The sequence below is a fragment of the Triturus cristatus genome, chromosome 12, assembly GCF_964204655.1.
Source record: "Triturus cristatus chromosome 12, aTriCri1.1, whole genome shotgun sequence".
In the NCBI taxonomy this organism is placed as follows: Eukaryota; Metazoa; Chordata; class Amphibia; order Caudata; family Salamandridae; genus Triturus; species Triturus cristatus.
In genome coordinates, this window is record NC_140595.1 from 426840498 (window position 1) to 426858750 (window position 18253).

At 41.1% G+C, this 18253-nt stretch overlaps 1 protein-coding gene across 1 annotated transcript in view; it reads left to right on the forward strand.

Annotated features, from left to right (window-relative positions):
* Nucleotides 1-18253, forward strand: part of LOC146776058 (cocaine esterase-like) — a 605874-nt gene that overhangs the window by 206011 nt on the left and 381610 nt on the right. The window contains exon 4 of the mRNA XM_085638256.1: nt 8463-8601. Within this exon, the coding sequence (XP_085494382.1) occupies nt 8463-8601 (139 nt within the window). The remainder of the gene's footprint in view (nt 1-8462; nt 8602-18253) is intronic.

An 18253-nucleotide genomic window follows, 5' to 3' on the forward strand; every position in this document is an offset into this window, starting at 1 on the left:
AGAAGTACGTGCCTTTCTGGGTATTACTTCTTACTGTAGACAGTGGATCCCTAACTTCTCTTTGTTGGCCAAACCTTTATTGGCACTCACTTTAAAAGATACGCCTCAGCCCCTTCCTTGGACTGATGAGTGCCAAAAGAGCTTTTCTGACTTACGTACTGCTCTGTGTTCTGCTCCTGTACTAGGCACCCCTGATTACACTAAGCCTTTTACGCTCTATGTTCACGAGAGAGAAGGTTGTGCATTGTCAGTTCTAACACAGCAGTTCGGAGACAAACAGCGGCCATGTGCCTATTTTTCGGCTACGTTAGAACCTGTAGCTAAAGCATTGCCCAGTTGTCTCAAAGCGACAGCAGCAGCAGCAATTTCTATTCGACAGTCTGCTGGAGTGGTGTTGGATAGCAATCTTATTGTCATGGTGCCACATGCAGTGGATACTTTATTAAACAGAACAAAAACGCAGCACCTGACGAGTGCTCGTCTAACTGGATACGAGCTGACACTTTTAGCTAGTCACATACACATTAAACGATGTAATACCCTAAATCCAGCTACTCTGTTGCCCCTTCCGGATGAGAAAAGTGTTGAGGAGCAACATGATTGTTTCTTCCGTACCGAGGAAGAGACAAAGGGAAGAATTGATTTGAAAGACACACCGCTAGAGAATCCGGATGGAACTCTATGGGTAGACGGTTCTTGCTTTAAAAGGCCTAATGGAGATACAGTTTCAGCCTATGCTGTAACTACTCTACATACAGTTGTGGAAACCACGCATTAGACACAATTCAGCGCAGGCAGCAGAATTGATAGCATTAACGAGAGCGTGTGAATTGTCAAAGGGAAAGAGAGTGAACGAATACACCGACAGCCAATATGCTTTTGGTGTAGCGTTCAATTTTGGGCGTCTCTGGAAGGAAAGGGGTTTTCTCACTTCACATGGCACCAAAATACAACATGGTCAGTTAGTGACTGATCTACTCGAATCACTTGCCTTACCCACCCAAATAGCAATCGTGAAGTGTAGTGCACACAAAAAGATTAAAGATGATGTTGGTCGAGGAAATGCATTTGCAGATGGAATAGCGAAAAAGACAGCAAGAGAGGTTACAAGTCGAATGTATGTGGCGGGTCCTGCGAATTGGGTTAGAGAGAGAGGAATGTATGAGGATACAGAGGAAAGTGTAAAAGCGATTCAGAAAGAGGCTTCAGAGAGGGAGTTAAACAAGTGGAAAGAAAGTACCAGAATGTTAGATGAGATGGGTTGTTGGATGGAACTATCTGAACATCAACGTTGGCTGTTGCCAGATGCCTTATGTACTCCCAGTGGTTACTATGGCACATGGTCCAGCCCACTTAAGTGCAAAAGGTATATGCAAACTTCTGGCTCCAGTGTGGAGAAACGAACAAATCCCAAAATGCGCAGACAATGTAGTGAAGTATTGTATTATTTGTTTAATGTACAACCCGGGAAAGGGAACCCCAACTCCAGCAGGTCACTTTGCTTACCCAACATATCCATTTGAGGTGTTGCAAATCAATTATATTCATATGGAACGATGCAACAACCTCAAATATGTTCTGGTGGTAGTATGCGCCTTTTCAAGATGGATAGAAGCATACCCTTTAAAAGATAGCACAGCCTTATCCACAGCTAAAATTCTACTGAAAGAATTCTTCCCCAGGTTTGGTTTGCCGCGCATTGTCTGGAGTGACAATGGGAGTGAATTTGTTGGCCAAGTCATGCAGAAAGTTTGTGCAGGTCTTGGTATCAAGCAAAAGTTCCATGCGGCAAATCATCCACAGTCAGCGGGTTTAGTAGAATGTTACAACGGAACCTTGAAATTAAAGCTAGCAAAGGTTCAAGCAAGTACAGGACTCAATTGGCCCGATGCTTTGCCATTAGCCTTGTTATCCACCAGAAATGCAGTACACTCTCGTTTGGGACTTAGCCCATACGAAGTGGTTTTTGGACGCCTGGCTAACGTCTGGGGTGTCCCTCGCCCTAAGAAATACTCAGACGTGCCATATCCAATGTTGATTGACTACTTGCATGATCTTACGACTACATTGCGTGTTCTCCATCAACAGGTTCAGAGTGCTCTGCCGGAGGCCTCTACAGACCCAGGTCATTCCATCCGACCAGGAGACTGGGTCTGTATTAAGAACTTCCAAAGGACGAGAAATTTGGAACCGCGGTGGAAAGAGCCCCGGATGGTTTTACTCACTACGAGAACAGCAGTTAAAGTCGAAGGAAAGAAAAATTGGATTCACGGTGTGCATTGTAAGAAAGTGCTTTTACCTTTGCCCTACGATCAATGGGTACGCAGGGGCATTGGTGACTTTGAAAGTGAAAAGGTTCCACGATTCGTACCCTTTAGTGATGCACACCTGAATGGGACACTGTCTGAGAAAGGGGACGACGACATTCTGCAGGAAGCAATACCATCACATCGTCGCTTGAATACGACTAATCCTCGAACATTGTTTCAAGATCAAAACATTCCTGGGAAAGAAAGATACGATTTGAGACCTAGACCAAAGAACTCTTAAAATTTCTCTCTGGTGTAGTATTCTGTCCCGGTTGCAGGGTCACGGTAGGAGTCTGAATTGCGACCTGAGTAGTGGCAATAGGCCTGCAGGACTTGCAGTGTCATAGGACGGCAGACAATCGTAATTGAGCGATTGAGGAAGATTGCCGTGAGCATCCATTAGAAAGATGGAAACTACACTAGACAAAAGAGAGACAAAAGATGAAATGAAGAAAAGATCCTGTAAAATAATGTATAGTCGTTTCAGCATAACGTTATGTATTATTATATTATTGTGTATTGTTATGGCATCTATAGGTTGGATTATTTATGCTCTGCAGCAAAAAGTTGTCTCTCCTTCTTCCTCTTCGTTCTCTTCTACTGTCTCTCCACATCTCTTTCATACTCTTCCTCCACATGAACTCATTAGAAGAACTTGAATATTATAACAATTCCTTTGTCCAGCTAATACATCAGCACCAATTAGTGGTCAATACAACTGACTGTTGGGTGTGTGGACTTGTGCCACATACCACAGAGAAAGGAATGCCATATTTAGTTCTCCTGTTCTCTTATGAGGGTTCTGCCTGGGCTTATTTCGTCATCTTCTCCAATGCTTATCAAAGCAAATTCAGACGATCCATTAGTTCACATGTTAGCGATCCGGATTTTAGTCATAGTTCTTTGATTAAGGGAATGGTAGCTTTGGCTAAAATCATGGAAAATAGTAAAATCTCTATTGATGAAAGAAAAGCGTACACTAACTGGAACGTCACCCAATATATGTCTAGTCTTAGTGATAAAGTTAAGAAAGGAAAGTCTTTACCCATTTGGACTATACCACATCAGGGCAACTTCTGCTTACAGATAAACGATCGCTCTTCTGACACTATACAAAGGAATAACTGCTCCAACACGTACGTTTATTCCTCTTAGAACTCGCCTCCTCTAGTGCCGTCTCAAGGCACCTATTTCATTTGCTATAATAGGTCTTACACATGGTTACCAACGGGTTTCTCTGGTACTTGTTATATAGCCTTTCTTCTTCCCCCTACCTACACCGCTTCCACAAACCATCATCGAAACAGATACGGCAGAGGGATTATTGATTCGAAGGACACAGCAGGACAAGAGGGAGGAGATTTCCTTAAAGGATTTCTTCCTTTTTGGGGTCCGATGGCCAACAGCAGAAATATAAGGCAACTGGTCCGTGTCGTAGAGACTACAATGGACATCACTGTAGGAGCCCTAAGTAACATCACGGCAGAACTACAGGCGGACCGTCTTATGACATTACAAAATCGAGTTGCCTTAGATTTTGTTCTTGCCGATCGTGGTGGAGTGTGCAAACTGATCGGGTCAAGTTGCTGTATTTTCATACCAAATGACGCTCCGACAGTATACCAAGCTATCTCCAAGTTGCACATAATCTCTGAGTCTATTCACCAGGACGAAGGAGATTGGTCTTTTACGGAATGGTTTTGGGGACTACTGTCCAAATGGGGTTGGAAAGCATTGACGTTTCTAGAAATAATTCTGACCATTATTTTCTCCTGCTGCCTTTGTATGCACTGTGGTCCCGCTATCTGTGACCTTTGTGCTACTATATGCATCCCAAAACCCAAACCACAAGTAACAGAAAACATAAGGATGATGTTACAGCAACAGCTCGATGACCTCATGGCAATCGATATTGACTCAGATTAGCATGAGTCTATCTTGCCTGAGTTCTGGCAAAAGGAGGGTCTGAGGAACTTCGATTTCTGATCGCGATCGAATCGACCCGCCATTTTGTGCTCCGCCGCCATTTTGTGTTGCCATCACTCAGGCAGCACGGCGAACAAAGTCTATTCTGCTTTTTCTGTAACCTGGTGTCGAAATACGCTTTCTGCCTCTGTTTGCAAAGCTGGTGTTAGGACTAGCCGAGTACACTAATCCCTGTCTGGCTTTTCTAATCCCCGTCTCAACTATCTGTTGGTTCACACTATTCTTTCCTGACCTTATCTTATCGTCTGGCCTTCACTGTCTTCTGCTAGCATTCTCTCGTTTCACAACTGTCCTCCAACACACACAAACGTATCTCGCCACCTGCAAGTTAGTTATGAATCTGTTAATGAATTAGCTTGAGGGAGGGGTGACAAACATAGTTGGAGGAGAGGTCTTTGTGAGTCATCTGATACTTTGTTTTCCAAACTCTCCTATTGGTTCTATCCTGTTTTCCAACTTTCCTCATTGGCTCTTTCTTGTATACTTTGGGTGTATATTTGGTTAATGTATATGTTTCCATATGGTATATAAGGTTGTGCGCCACAGAGTGAAGTGGCAGTCTCCTGAGAACCTACTTTGTGTACTTCTGGGATAACTGTACTAGCTGCAGCTAATAAATCTGATCTTCTAACGCCGACAGAGTGTCCTGTGTCTCTGTGTAGCTGAGCAGGAGAACTCCGGAGACTAGAGCGTACCCTGCGCCGCCAGGTCCAAAAGGTTCTGGTTCTTCACTCCTCTTCTTCACTCCTCTCCCTTTACTCGCCAAAGCCCAAATGAAAACCAACCTCAAAACCTGCAACAATAACTGTGCAGCCTCTCTCCTGCCATTAAACTGCAAGTAGATGTGCAGCTGCTTCGTTTTAAATGGCATGCACACTCTCCTAAAGAGCTTGATTGCCCTTCCCTCCTCTCCTGTGGCGCTGCTGCCAACCTCCACTTTGTACCCCTTGACCTCTTCCTGACTGAATGCCACAGTATGTGAGGGGTTGATTACCACCACATTTTGAACTTTCATGTCAGAACCTACAGTATGCTCTATTGCAGAAGCCCTTAATGTAATTCCAACAAGCTTGTGATTGCCCCATCTGACTTCTGTCAGCACTGCCCATAGCTCCCTGGATGGCTTTCCCCAGAAAGGGTCGATTTGCCAGTGGCAGGTCTCTGGCTGTATAAACTGTTGGGGTTGGCCAAGTCAGCGCCATCCATTGCAGCCATGAATCCTGAGAAAATTGTCAACATACATTTTTCTGAAGGGAGGGACTGTCAGGACTGGAGACAGATGGATTGGAGCATTACACTGTGCAATTATGGTCTTAGTTTTAGATGGATGAAGACAAACTCAAGCATGTGAATGGCACTGTGGACAATGCGCAGTCTTCTGAAAGACATATATGTGGCCATGGGTACCCACAGGATAGACTAGAGAGCTGATATATGTGGCCATGTAAGCATATATGGAGAAGTTCAAAGGCGACTGCAATTTGGATTTGCCCGAGAGTGCACAGTAAGAAGCCAACTTTCATTAGGTTGTTGTTTGATAATGTATGAAAAAATAGTCAATTAAACTTAGACATCACTCTAATCACTAAGTCAATGTCTCTGAGTGGAGCTGGTATTTGAGTGACTTGGCCAAAGCTCGGAGGGACGTCTGAAGTAATGCAGGACTCAGTGGCTAGACCCAAAGACCTTTTATCTGGGCTCTGACGGCCAAGGCTCACAGATGCCAATGGAGAGTTGGCCAGGGAGTCCTGAGAGAAGAAGGGAGGAATTAGATAGCCAGTAGAGCAGTTTAGGATTCTGGCTCTGAGGCTTGGGAGATCTCATAGCTAACGGAGTGGGTATCAGCTGCCAAATAATACCAAATGCTATGTCAGCATCCTGTCAGTTTGACACAATCCACAGAATGCCCAGCGTCCTGCATTGACTGAACAGTTAGGTGTTTTAATGTGCATTTTTGTCTGAAGCTCATGTTCATACTTGACCTGAAGGCCTAAGGAACTTGCAATTACACCTAACAACACCCTACTAATTGCTCTGTCATACTCTGTCCCAGACACTTCTCTCTATGCTAATTGACTAGTTGCTTTTTTTTTTTTAACTGAGTTTTATATAGCGCGAACTTGACCTGAATCGGGTATCAGAGCACTTTACATAGCACCAGTTAGGTTACATGAGGAAACACATTCATTTTTGTTAGGCACAGAGAGATAAAGTGATTTGCCCAGAATCACAGGAAGTTGTGCGTCCTTGCCGAGACTCGAACCCAGTTCCCCAGATTTGAGGTCGACCGCCCTAGCCGTAAGGCCAACTCTTCTCCCCTCCTTATGTATCTTGTGTCTCACTACCTCTGACCGCAAATGGCACCTCTCCATGCCTCCACAAGAAACAGCCTTGATACACCCTCCATATCAGGCCCAGATACCCACTTAAGCACGACACTCCCTTATTGATGCTACTTATCTCCTTCTCCTGTGGTGCGGGCCTGAAATCCCCAAAAACACAATTGTCCTTGAACAAAATCCCAAAACAAGCCCCCACCTTACCATAAAATGCTCAATATGAGACCGGCCTTCAGAAATTATGCAAAGGCTTTAAAGGAGGGAAGCTATAAACATTAAAACTGTATTGTCACAAGTTAATATGTTTAATGTGTATTAAAAAACATACTTATTATTCTTTTCAAGCATTTAGTGATTTATATGCAGAAAGCCATAACACGCACACAGCAGAACAAGGGGGCATATTTAAAAGGGCATTGTGCCACAGGAATGTCACTCTTAACGACGTTAATGTGGCGCACTGCCATTTTTACAAAGTACTTTTTGTGGCATAACGCCGCTTTGTAAATATGGTACGCTTTCATGCAGGTAACTGCGTGAAAAGGGTGTGCAATGAGTGTTGCTGTGAGTGTTCCATTTAAACACCCATTGCTTTTTGATGCTGCCTCAGATTTACACGGATCTGTGAATCTGAGGCAGCGCCAAAAACAGCATGCAAGAGCAAACATTAGAATGGCGAAACGAGGAGAAATACTCTTATTTCTCCTCGTTTTTGTTTTTTCTATGTGTGCTGCATTCTGCAGAACACATAAAAAGAGCAAACCACCATAAATGATTATGTGCAGAAACCTTCCTACACATAAACAATCATTAAATAATGACGATTTGAAATGCAGGAAGGCGCACCTTCATGCACATAGACAATCATTCTCTGCAACGCAAGCACCCTAGCACTTTGGTACAAGGGTGCCTACGCTGGTGCTAGGCAGCTAATTTTAGTGCCAGCGTTAGGGAAAACTTAGGGATGTGCCGTATTGTAAATACTGCAGATCTCTACGTTTTGGAAATGTCAGAGCGCCGCGCAGCCAAATGTGGCGCAGCTGCGCGCTCAAATGCCTCAAAGTGTATTTACAGAGATTGAAACTCCTGCAGCAGAAGTTTGTAGCCCGATTTCTGTATTTGCTCCAAAGCAGCACTATGCAGCCACAGATTTCAGTTTTTTTGTTTTAATACTACACTGTTATATATATATTTGTATTCTAAATGTAATTTACCATGCGGTATGTGAATAACTTAGTTTGAATCATGGGTTTACTTGAAAATATCATGCTTGACACACTTTTCTGCATACATATTCTAAGATGGCCTCCACCTTGCGCTAACTGGAATTCCTTGTGTTATTCTGGTGAGAGTCATGGCAACTCCCTGCACACTATTTATCCGGTTTCCGGACAAATAATACATGATCTTTGTCAATTAACAATCTGCCGGATAAAGGGTGATATTTTCAGCAACGAATTCAACAGTCGGCTAAAATGCAGAAATGTTGTTCCGCTCGGCGGCTAAATCAAGACTAGCGATTTGAGACTTTTTTAACAGTGGTCAGAATAATAGACCTTTTTTTAAAAATTCTTTGATTTTTGTGGTTCTCAGTGATTATTTATACTATCTGTAAAACTGACTGCACTGTTGTATGCTTTCATTTGTACCAATACAAAATAACTAAAATAGGAGGTGAATCTGCCACCTGACCAAGTTATGTGCTTGCACTCTCGTTGGTTTGTCAGAGCTTTTACAGTAAAGTAGTAGTGCCTAAAAAGTCGGCACAATATTTTAGTTTGTCGTTTTACTTTTGGCTCAACAATATTTAACTCTGTATCGTTTCCAGGTGTGTGCAAAACATAAAGATTATGGCAGAGCTGCTGCGACTGGCGGAAATGGAAATCCCTGCACTGACAGATTCGGAAGATTGCTTGTACCTCAACATTTATGCTCCGGAAAATTTGGACAAAAAGGCCGGACTGCCAGTAAGGACAAAAAATAGTACTTTGTTATCCTAAAATATGACATTAGACATTAATAAAAACAACATGGCCACATGTGGTGATTCAATGGCAGAGCATTGAGGTATCTTGAACTTTAGGCTCATGCGTTTTTGATGTGGTGGCACAATAACCTACACTTCTAGGGAGTCATTCTTCAACCATTTTGCAATTTATGGGCAGATGCAATATTTATGCATGGTGTGCAATTGCAAATTGCTTTACTTGCTCCTCCTTAGGCCAGGCAATACAGAACTTCAGAGGAGAGTTGAATCCTGGGGCCAGTACAGAATGAAGAGAGTTCCAAATTGCACAATGGTTACATCTTGTCAAATGAGGCAGCAATAAATGTTGCTACACCCAGGGCTTTAAGTGGGATGAAAATAATGGTGGTTCTCTCAAAGGGGCGTGGCTGATGTAACTAGGGCGTGGCTTAAAACACATAAGCTTAAAATATCTGTGCTTAGCGTAGTATGCCACCTGACTGGTAATATGCTACTTCTGTCATTGCATCTAGATATATAATACAAGTAACACTACACCTACAGCAAGCTAGGACTATTGACTTTGTCAATGGTTGTTAGTTGCATAAGATAAATAAGCAATAACTATGGCTTTGTTGTATAGAATAATGTAAATGCTTAAATTCTGAAATTATGAGACTGCGAAAGTACTAAAACGAGTCACTTAGAAGTTACATGAAATGCAGCAAAGGGTGGTACTGCTGCAGAGTTAAGATATTTTGTTTCATCCTGAGGGTGAGGGCAAAATTGTAGAGCCTGATAGGGACCCGTCTCAGCACCTGCTTTTTAGAACTGCCGGTGCTGTGCGCACGACCCGGCCCACTTAAAGCCCTGGCTACACCTTGGCAAACTTGGCCAAGACAGCTATCTACACACGGAAAAAACATTGTGAAAGAAAAGTTGATGCTATCTTTGATTAACTTTATTTGCAAAAATCAAGGAAATGTTTTTAAAAACTACAGCGAAAGAGAATGGCATGGTTAAAATGCAAAAACTAAAAAACACTGAAAATAAGCTGTGCAAACCATAAATTATGCTTCCCACATGGTCTGCTCATGGCATCACACATAACCTCGACGATGATTCTGGGTATCACTGACAATCAGGGCATGATTCTTTAGTTCATAGAAGATAAATACCCCCATGTTTAGATCCATTTAGTAAGATGGCCTCTAGGGCTCTCCTAAAGGCTGTAGAGCAGTACCTTCTGTGTTACTTCCAGCCAATCCGCTACTCATTTAACAACGACTTGTACCATTTGTGTTCAAGTTTGGGGTCGGGTTACTTCACATTTGACACTTTCCCACTGTAACCGGAGTTAGCGGGTTTGATACAGTTCTGTGGTTTTTAAGTTCTGCGTGTGGCAAGTCTCTCCACTAAGGGGGATATATTACATTGTAATGTATATTACAATCCTATGGTTTCAATATCATCCAGCCAAAATACTGTGTCCATGATATTGATCCAGCAGTAAACCATCCTCAGATGCTCTAATACCTCATACTCACCTTGGGCCATAAACACACACATTCACACAGGCGAGTTTAATCCACTGGGGTCAATTTTATAATTGTCTGTCTGAGATTTATTTTTCTAGCATTTCTAACCAAATCTTTCACAGATCAAAAAGTTATTTCCTCTGGTCAATGGACCATTAGTTGAACTAGTTGATGGTGAAATGATTTGAATTTAATCTACTTTCTTTACAATGGAATAACCACAGACTCGGTAAGATTTTAAATGTTTATCTAAATGAAATTCATATGAGCCAAATTAAAAGTACAGAACGGTCTCTGTCTCCCATGGAAGGGATAAAGATTCAAATTAATAAGACTTTCAATGACGGTACTTTGAAAAGAGGATAGAGAGAGCAGTACAAATAAAACTCTACAGAACATTATAGTTACCTAGGATGGTGTGAAAACCGACCCCTTAGCCAACCAGTTGGGAAAGGTCCCCCAGGAAAGGACAGGAGACAAAGACTTCAGGATTCAGGACAGGATTCAGGACAGGATAAGGTGACCTCTTCTTGACCAGAAGCCTGCGTCGCACCCTTCTCTGACACTATCTTCCTCCTCGATTCTTCCGCGATCTTCTTTTAATTATTTGGCTTAAATTCTAAGTCTGCAATAAGATTCTTCTTCAGCATTCGCTCGATACTCCAACAGCATCCCGAGCTCTGCAGCATTCCAGTCTCTCTGTTCTAACTAATTAACTAAACTACCTCAATTATACCCTTCTAATGCCATGTACCACCCCTTAATGTTTCAATCTCATAGAACTCCTAATTCTGGTTGGCCAGGCAAAATGGATGATCATCACACCATGTGAGGTTTCAGTCAACTTTCTTTAGTTCATTGTCTAGTGATCCCTCCCCTTCATCTTTATTCTAAAATTCTTAATTCCCACTCGTATTCACAATTGTTTATCATCACAAAGCATACATTTAGTATTATTTTCCTTCTTTTCACAGGACTTCATGTTGGTTCCCAGGGTATGTTGCTGTTTCTTTTCTTGGATGGCATTCAAGGATGTCAGTGCGGCTTCTGGCTCACTTAGGCTGCGCATGTGCAACGATCACATGGGGTATAGACTTGGGACTTCGACAAAGGCCCGAATACGAACTAATAAGATAGTCAGAATGAAATATAATAATTCTAAAACAAAATGAACTCACTGTATACCACCTAATTCTACTCTAATCCCATTTACTTTTAAATTCTCTCCTCGCATTAGTAATTAGTAAAATAGTGTCATTTAGTTTCAGCAAAGCAGATGCTTAGCATGTGAGTTTCAAAGCGGCTATTTTGGAGTTGTCTGCGCAAGTGCAGAAATTTCCCTCTAAGCAAAAGCTCATCATAACTACGTAGACGTAGTTGACGCATGCGCAATACAATTTCCTGCGTTAGCAGCCATTTTAGATTTCACTCGAGTTACTTGTTAATAAGACACATATGTAAGCTTCTCTAATTCTTGATATTTGAAATGTAGTGCATATTAATTACACAATACATTAATTAGTATGATGTCACAAGTTATTATAAGATTGCCTTCAAGCAGGTCTCCTTCCTACGAGTACTTGCTCTATCAGTCCCCTCTCTGATGGCATTTTGTGCCATCACAAAATTACCCATCACCAAACAGATGCCAACTTTAGCACATCTCAATTCCCTTTCCTTTCCCTTCATTTCCTTCTTCATTTTTATCTTTAAAGTTTTTCATTTTCTGGTGTAATTCGCCTTTCATTTCTTCCAAATGTATTTCTTCATACTTTCTTTTCTTTCCCTTTCCACTTCTTTCATATCTTTCTCTATTTTTACAACATTTGCACCATGTTATCATTACTAGGACTAATACTGTTATACAAATTATTGGTAGTATTATTTGACCTATAAAACTCTTCCCTACATTAGCAAACCAAGTCCCTATTGAGGTAACACTATTTGTTAGTTTCTTTCACATACTATCAACTTCCAGTGGTTTCAATTCTTCTTCCATCTTTATTTTTAATGTATCCTCCAATTTCTACACTTTTGTCCAGTATGTAAGAGCAACAATGTTGCGCTTTCAGCATTTTGCAGACTCCGCCTTCTTTGATCTAATTGCAACCATTTTGGTATTGATCATTAAGAAATCCCCAGCAGTATCAGTTGATAGACGATCAACTACTGTGGATAATTGACAAATTCACAGTGAATTCAGAATGACTCCCACTGAAGGTATCAATGCACTAAATATATCACCTACCATCTCTGAAAAACTAGCTCTTTTAGTACGGGTTAGTTCCTTATTGTTTTCTTTGCTTCCAGTGATTCTTTTTACGTGGTAGACTTTAGGCAATACTATTCCAAAATAGCAACTCCCGTACCATTGTGCAGGCAGCTTGAAATAAGCTTTATTCCCACACACATAATAAACTCCAGGAACCACTGGATCTGTTCTCCCCTTTAGTCCCCAACCTCCAAAAATCAAGAAGTTATGTTCACATTCACTTGAACCAATAAATACATTTTTATAGTCAGTCTTTAATCTATGGAGACAGATCTTCCCTTTCTTTTCAAAATCTAGGGACATCGCAGCATGAGTCTTGCCAGGTGTATAAATTCCCTCTTTCTCAGCCCATGATGGAATATGTGTTTTCTGTTCAGTAGCTTTCTTTTGAAAGTCCTGTCTCCTTTCTTCAACTAAATTCAAAACTACTTTTTCTTCTTCTTTTAATGAGCAAGATAAGTTATTCTTGTGTGCCTCTGCTATACCTATTGACTTCATAGTTAAGAAATATTCACCCATAAACTGTGCATCTTTAGTAGTAAGCACTGGATTCATACTCTTTCGAATAGGAATCTCTGAAAATATCACATCTAAGTTCAAATAATAATACTGTAATCTTCCTGTTCTATAAAATAAACTGGTTAATATACTACATGAAATGCCATGTGGTAACAGTATATGATGATAAGTAACGCCCGCTGCTACTGAAGCTGGTAATTTCATACAAACATAACAATCACTAATCTCCATGGTGTCAACATACTGAAACAATAACTTTGTGAATACATTTAAAGCAGTGTTGTTATCTGTCACAGTGTGATGTAAATCTAAATCATCTGGTACTCCTCATTCTACTCCATCTCCTTTTATGCTAGCTAACTTTTCATTTGTGTCAGTGTTATTTTTCTTTTCTGTTATCATTAAGTAAGGAACTGCTATGATTAATAATAGCCATACTATGATTACTAATAATATGCTACATATACAGATTCTACAGCACTTCTTTAAACAATTTCGTTTTGGTCCTCCAGTAACTCTATCCTCAGCCATTTTAGCCAAAGAAGATTTCTCTTCTTTTCTTTACTCTGTTTTCGAATTTTATTTCTCTTGTTACTTCAAGGAGGTCTCACTTCTCCTTCGTAAATCTGATCTGCAATTATTTCTTCGTCACTTTCTTCATTTAAATCCAGATTCTCAAGTTCTTCAAGAATCACATAGGTCCATTCAGGGCCTTTGAACTTATTGTTCAAGATTCTCAGTCTTTGGCTTCTTCATCTGGCCTTCTCAATCTCTTGTTCAGACTGACTAGTGACTTCATTCACTTGTTTGGGTTCCCCACTGACAGTCTTTGAGTGATATTTTAACCTTTAACACCACCTGGCCAGTTATCGCCCTTTCTGATCCTTTTGGCTTGCACTGCACTTTCACTCTCCTCGTCTCTTTCGAGTACCCTTTTATTTTCGTAATGTTGTGGCACAATTTGATTATCTTCGTCTTTGGAGTCCCTCTCTATCTGACCTTGTTCAGGGTTTCTTATTTGGGCATCATCCACCTGAATATGTTCTTCTTCCTCTAGATGGCCTTGTTCAGGACTTTTTCCAGCTTGTTCTTCTTCCTGAACTTGTTCTTCCTTTCCTAACTGGTCCTGTTCAGGTCTTACTGTACCTTGGTTTTCTACAGCCCAAACTCGTTCTTCTACACTTGTCTGTCCCTGCTCAAGTTCAATACATTTGTTGTTTGTCTGAGTATTGATTTCTTTCCCTTTCTGATCGTGCTTGGGGTCTCCAGCAGTTTTATTCACACTTACCTGAGCTTGTTCTTTTACACCTGACTGATCCTCTCTAGTTTCCTGTCTTTTTAATCTGGTTATGCTTCTTGTTTTAACACTCACCTCCGGCATGTCAACCACTGGTATCCAGTCGTCCTGACTTGTGCTCGGTTGTTCTCTGTCAGCTTCTTCAGAATCTGCTATTCTAGGTTCTTCAGCTGCACAACCTTCAGTGACCTCAACTGCTGGTGTCAGTTGTGGTTCCTGTTTCTCAGGAGCTGGAACCCTTTTTGTATGACTGGCATGTATCCAGTTTGGTAAACCTGCATTTTACTGCTGTTCTTGTGACCAGTATGACCTGTCTCGGATCATCCCACCTGGGTGCTAGACACGACTCTCGGGTGTGATTCTTCACTACCTCCCAGGCTCCGGGATTCAAAAAATATGCTTGATTCGGCTGCCTGGCAACTGCGTCTTCTCCAACCTGGTGAGAGACAGAATGCACTAGGTCAGCCAATCCTTTACAGTAGTCCACTACCAGATCATCAGTTATATTCAACAGTTTATGTCCTGGTATAAATGCTTTTCTCATTGCTCTTCCCATGAGAATTTCATGGGGGCTCAGTCCTGTATTTCTGTCAGGAATGCTTCTGAGTCCCATCAGAACAAGAGGTAATGCATATGGCAACACAGTGATGTGGATGCACACATCTTTGCCAATCTTGACTTAATTGTGCCATTTATTTGTTCCACCACTCCAGAAGCCTCTGAGCGGTATGCACAGTGCAGTTTTTGCTCAATTTTAAATGCTTCACAGATTAACCGAATTATTTCATTATTTTTTCTTTATTGTATTTTTTTTTGGACCAGATTCCGCTAGACTTATACAAAATATTTAAAGATATTATTGAACCAGACTTGACTGAGGTTATTTTGTTGGCTCAAAGGGGGGGGCCCGCACCTGAGCCTTGGGCCGGAGCGGACGTTATATTTTTCCTAAAAAAAGATAAGCCACCTAGGGAGCCAGGCTCATATCGCCCCATAACATTAGTGAACAGCGATGTTAAAATCTTTTCGAAAGTAATAGCCACGAGGCTAAACAGTATATTAAAGAAAACTATTCACCCCTGTCAACATGGGTTTATAATGGGCCGTGGAACCACACAGCATGTACGGCAGGTGATAACACTTTTTAATGCGACAGAGATCTCAGGGGACCCTATGGCCGCTTTGTTATTAGATGTTGAAAAACATTCAATAGGGTCTCCTGGGATTTTCTGTGGGAATCATTGAGATGGTTTGGGTTGGGGGAATGTTTTATTAAAGCTATTCAGGTACTTTACCTGGCCCCCACAGCTCGTTTAAGGCTTAACGATGGCAATACTCTGCCTTTTAACATCCAACGGGGGACTCGGCAGGGGTGTCCATCTTCGCCCCTGCTATTTGCTATGTATATATGGACCCTTTAATACGGCTATTTGAGGCTAATAATGGAATTTTCCCAATTATATGTCAGGGTGTTGAATCTAAAGTTTTAGCTTATGCCGACGATGTGGCCATTCTTACCGCTGATCCGCTCTCGGCGTTGACAGTGGTGGAGTCAATTGCTCTAGAATTTGCCATATATTCAGGGTATGCACTAAACAGAATGAAAACTCAAGTTATAAAGAATCGGTTTGTCAACATTGAAGATCCTCGTGTTACAGATTCAGCAATATACCTGGGTATTAGGATCATGTCTGATTTAGAGAATCTGGTAGCCAAGAATATTGAGCCAGTAATTAGGAAGGCGAGAGTGGACTTTGAAAGACTAAAAAAAAAAAAAAAGTCAAAAAATTATCTTTATTCAATTTTGTTGTAAAATCATAAAAGCACATATTTCATAGTACAATAGATAAAAACATTAAAATTTTTATATAATAAGATATAGCATCATCATATATTTACATATAAAAATTAATAGATAAAAGATAAAAAGTAAAATTTCAAACACTGCAGCCTAGGTTACCCCTGCCCCCATGGTATTCCTCACTCCTATTGATAGTCTCAAATAGGAGGAGACCACTTTTACCACAAGAACTGTTTCTAATTGCTTCAATTTATAATATGCTGCTCTGCAACTCCATTTTTATAAGGATCGGCTTCAAAAACCTTTTCCTCGCAATCGCATAGAATTTACAAAATAGAATGCTGTGAATGTTAGACTGATCGGCTAAGTCATCACAGGGGCACTTCACTAATGATTTGGACCAATCATTACAATTGGGAAATATTAACAGTCGAAAAAAAGTGCCAACCCGGAACCTGGTCAACAACATCCTCAAAAAAGGACTAGGTTCTAGCAATAAATACGGTTGAATGCCTACATGAAGAATCAATGAATGGTTTTCCAGGGTTGTGCATTTATCCTTTTCAGCAAGCCTCCTTTTATCCTGTAAAAATTCCGAGATCCTTTTTTTAAGTGTGCGTTTGGGGACCGTTTCTAGGCAAATTGGGTTTTCAAAATATTCTTTATGCCCTATATCCGATGCCATGGTTTTGATATATTGTAACCACTTAATATTTGCAGCTCCGTCTAAAGCTAAGCAGTCAGAAACTACATCTCTATTTAAAGATGTTTCTGGTGTTACCCAAATTATATGCCATAAGAGCAGTGGGGAAGATTTAATCGTATCATCAATAAAAGGTATCCCAAGTTCATTATGACTGAAATAAGTAGACATGGATTTGGGGGCTGCCAACAGATAGCGAATAAAATCATTTTCAGTTCGTTGTATCTGGTCTGCTTTAACAATCCCCCAAAGTCCTGCCCCATAGGTACCAGCGGGAATACATTTTGCTTTATAAATTTGTACAAGCTCCTTAACTGGTCGGCCACCTAATTTCCTAGAGAAATTTAACAGAGCACCGTTGGCTCTACTAAAGGCCAATTTTCTGGCGAACACTGCCCCTTTCCAATTCCCTCTGCTATCAAAATTGACTCCTAGATAGCAGAAGCTGTCGGTATTTTTAATCTTATCTCTTTTCAGCAAGATTGCCTTACTATGTTTTCTAGAGGTGCTACATGTCATAGAATATGTTTTAGAGACGTTAATTACTAGTCCACGAGTGTTCATATAGTCTGAGAATTCGACCACCGCCCTTTGTAGGCCAATAAAGGTACGTGACATTATTACTGCATCATCCGTATACAGAAGAATGGGGATGGATGTTCTCCCAACAGCGGGGTAATCGAACTGAAAGTCCCTAAGATGTTGTCCTATGCTATTAATATATAGGGTGAAGAGGAAGGGTGCTAAAATGCACCCTTGTCTAACTCCTCTCTTGATGTTAAATTTATCAGAACAAGCCCCCCCTCTCCCGTAACATACCCTGGCCCCCGCATCCCTATATAATTCTCTAATACATAGAAGGATCTGTTGATCTACACCCATGTCACTAAGCGTCTTCCATAACATAGAATGATCTACACAGTCAAACGCGTAACTTAAATCCACAAATATAATAAATAGGCTTTCCTTCTTGGCTTGAGTATACTTTGCAGTCAGCAACGCTAGATTTAAACTCTGTTCAATTGTGCCTTTGCCACTGCAAAAACCATATTGTAAATTTGATATGATGTCTTGATCCTCTGCCCAAACCTGGAGCCTATTAAGAATAATCCTGCCTGCAACCTTCATTAAGGCATCCAAAAGGGATATAGGTCGGTAACATACGGGGTTGTTCCTATCCCCTTTTTTAAAGATGGGTATAACCACTGCCTCTGACCAAGTTGAAATAAAGCCAGAGGCATTAGCACAATTTAGTACATTTGTTAATAGAGGTGACCATAATAGTATCTCAGATTTAAATAAATCGATCGGGACTCCATCCGGTCCTGGAGCTTTTCCCGAGGCACTATCCTTAATGGCCTTAATAACCTCCGCGTGATCAAAAACAACCCCCAGTGGGAATGGGTTTAAAAGTTCCTGGTTATCCATGTCATTATTACGCACAATCGCATTAGGGTTCTTATATAAGTTACTAAAATGCATAACCCAGACAGCCCCTGATATGGCTGTGTCAATAGTATCTG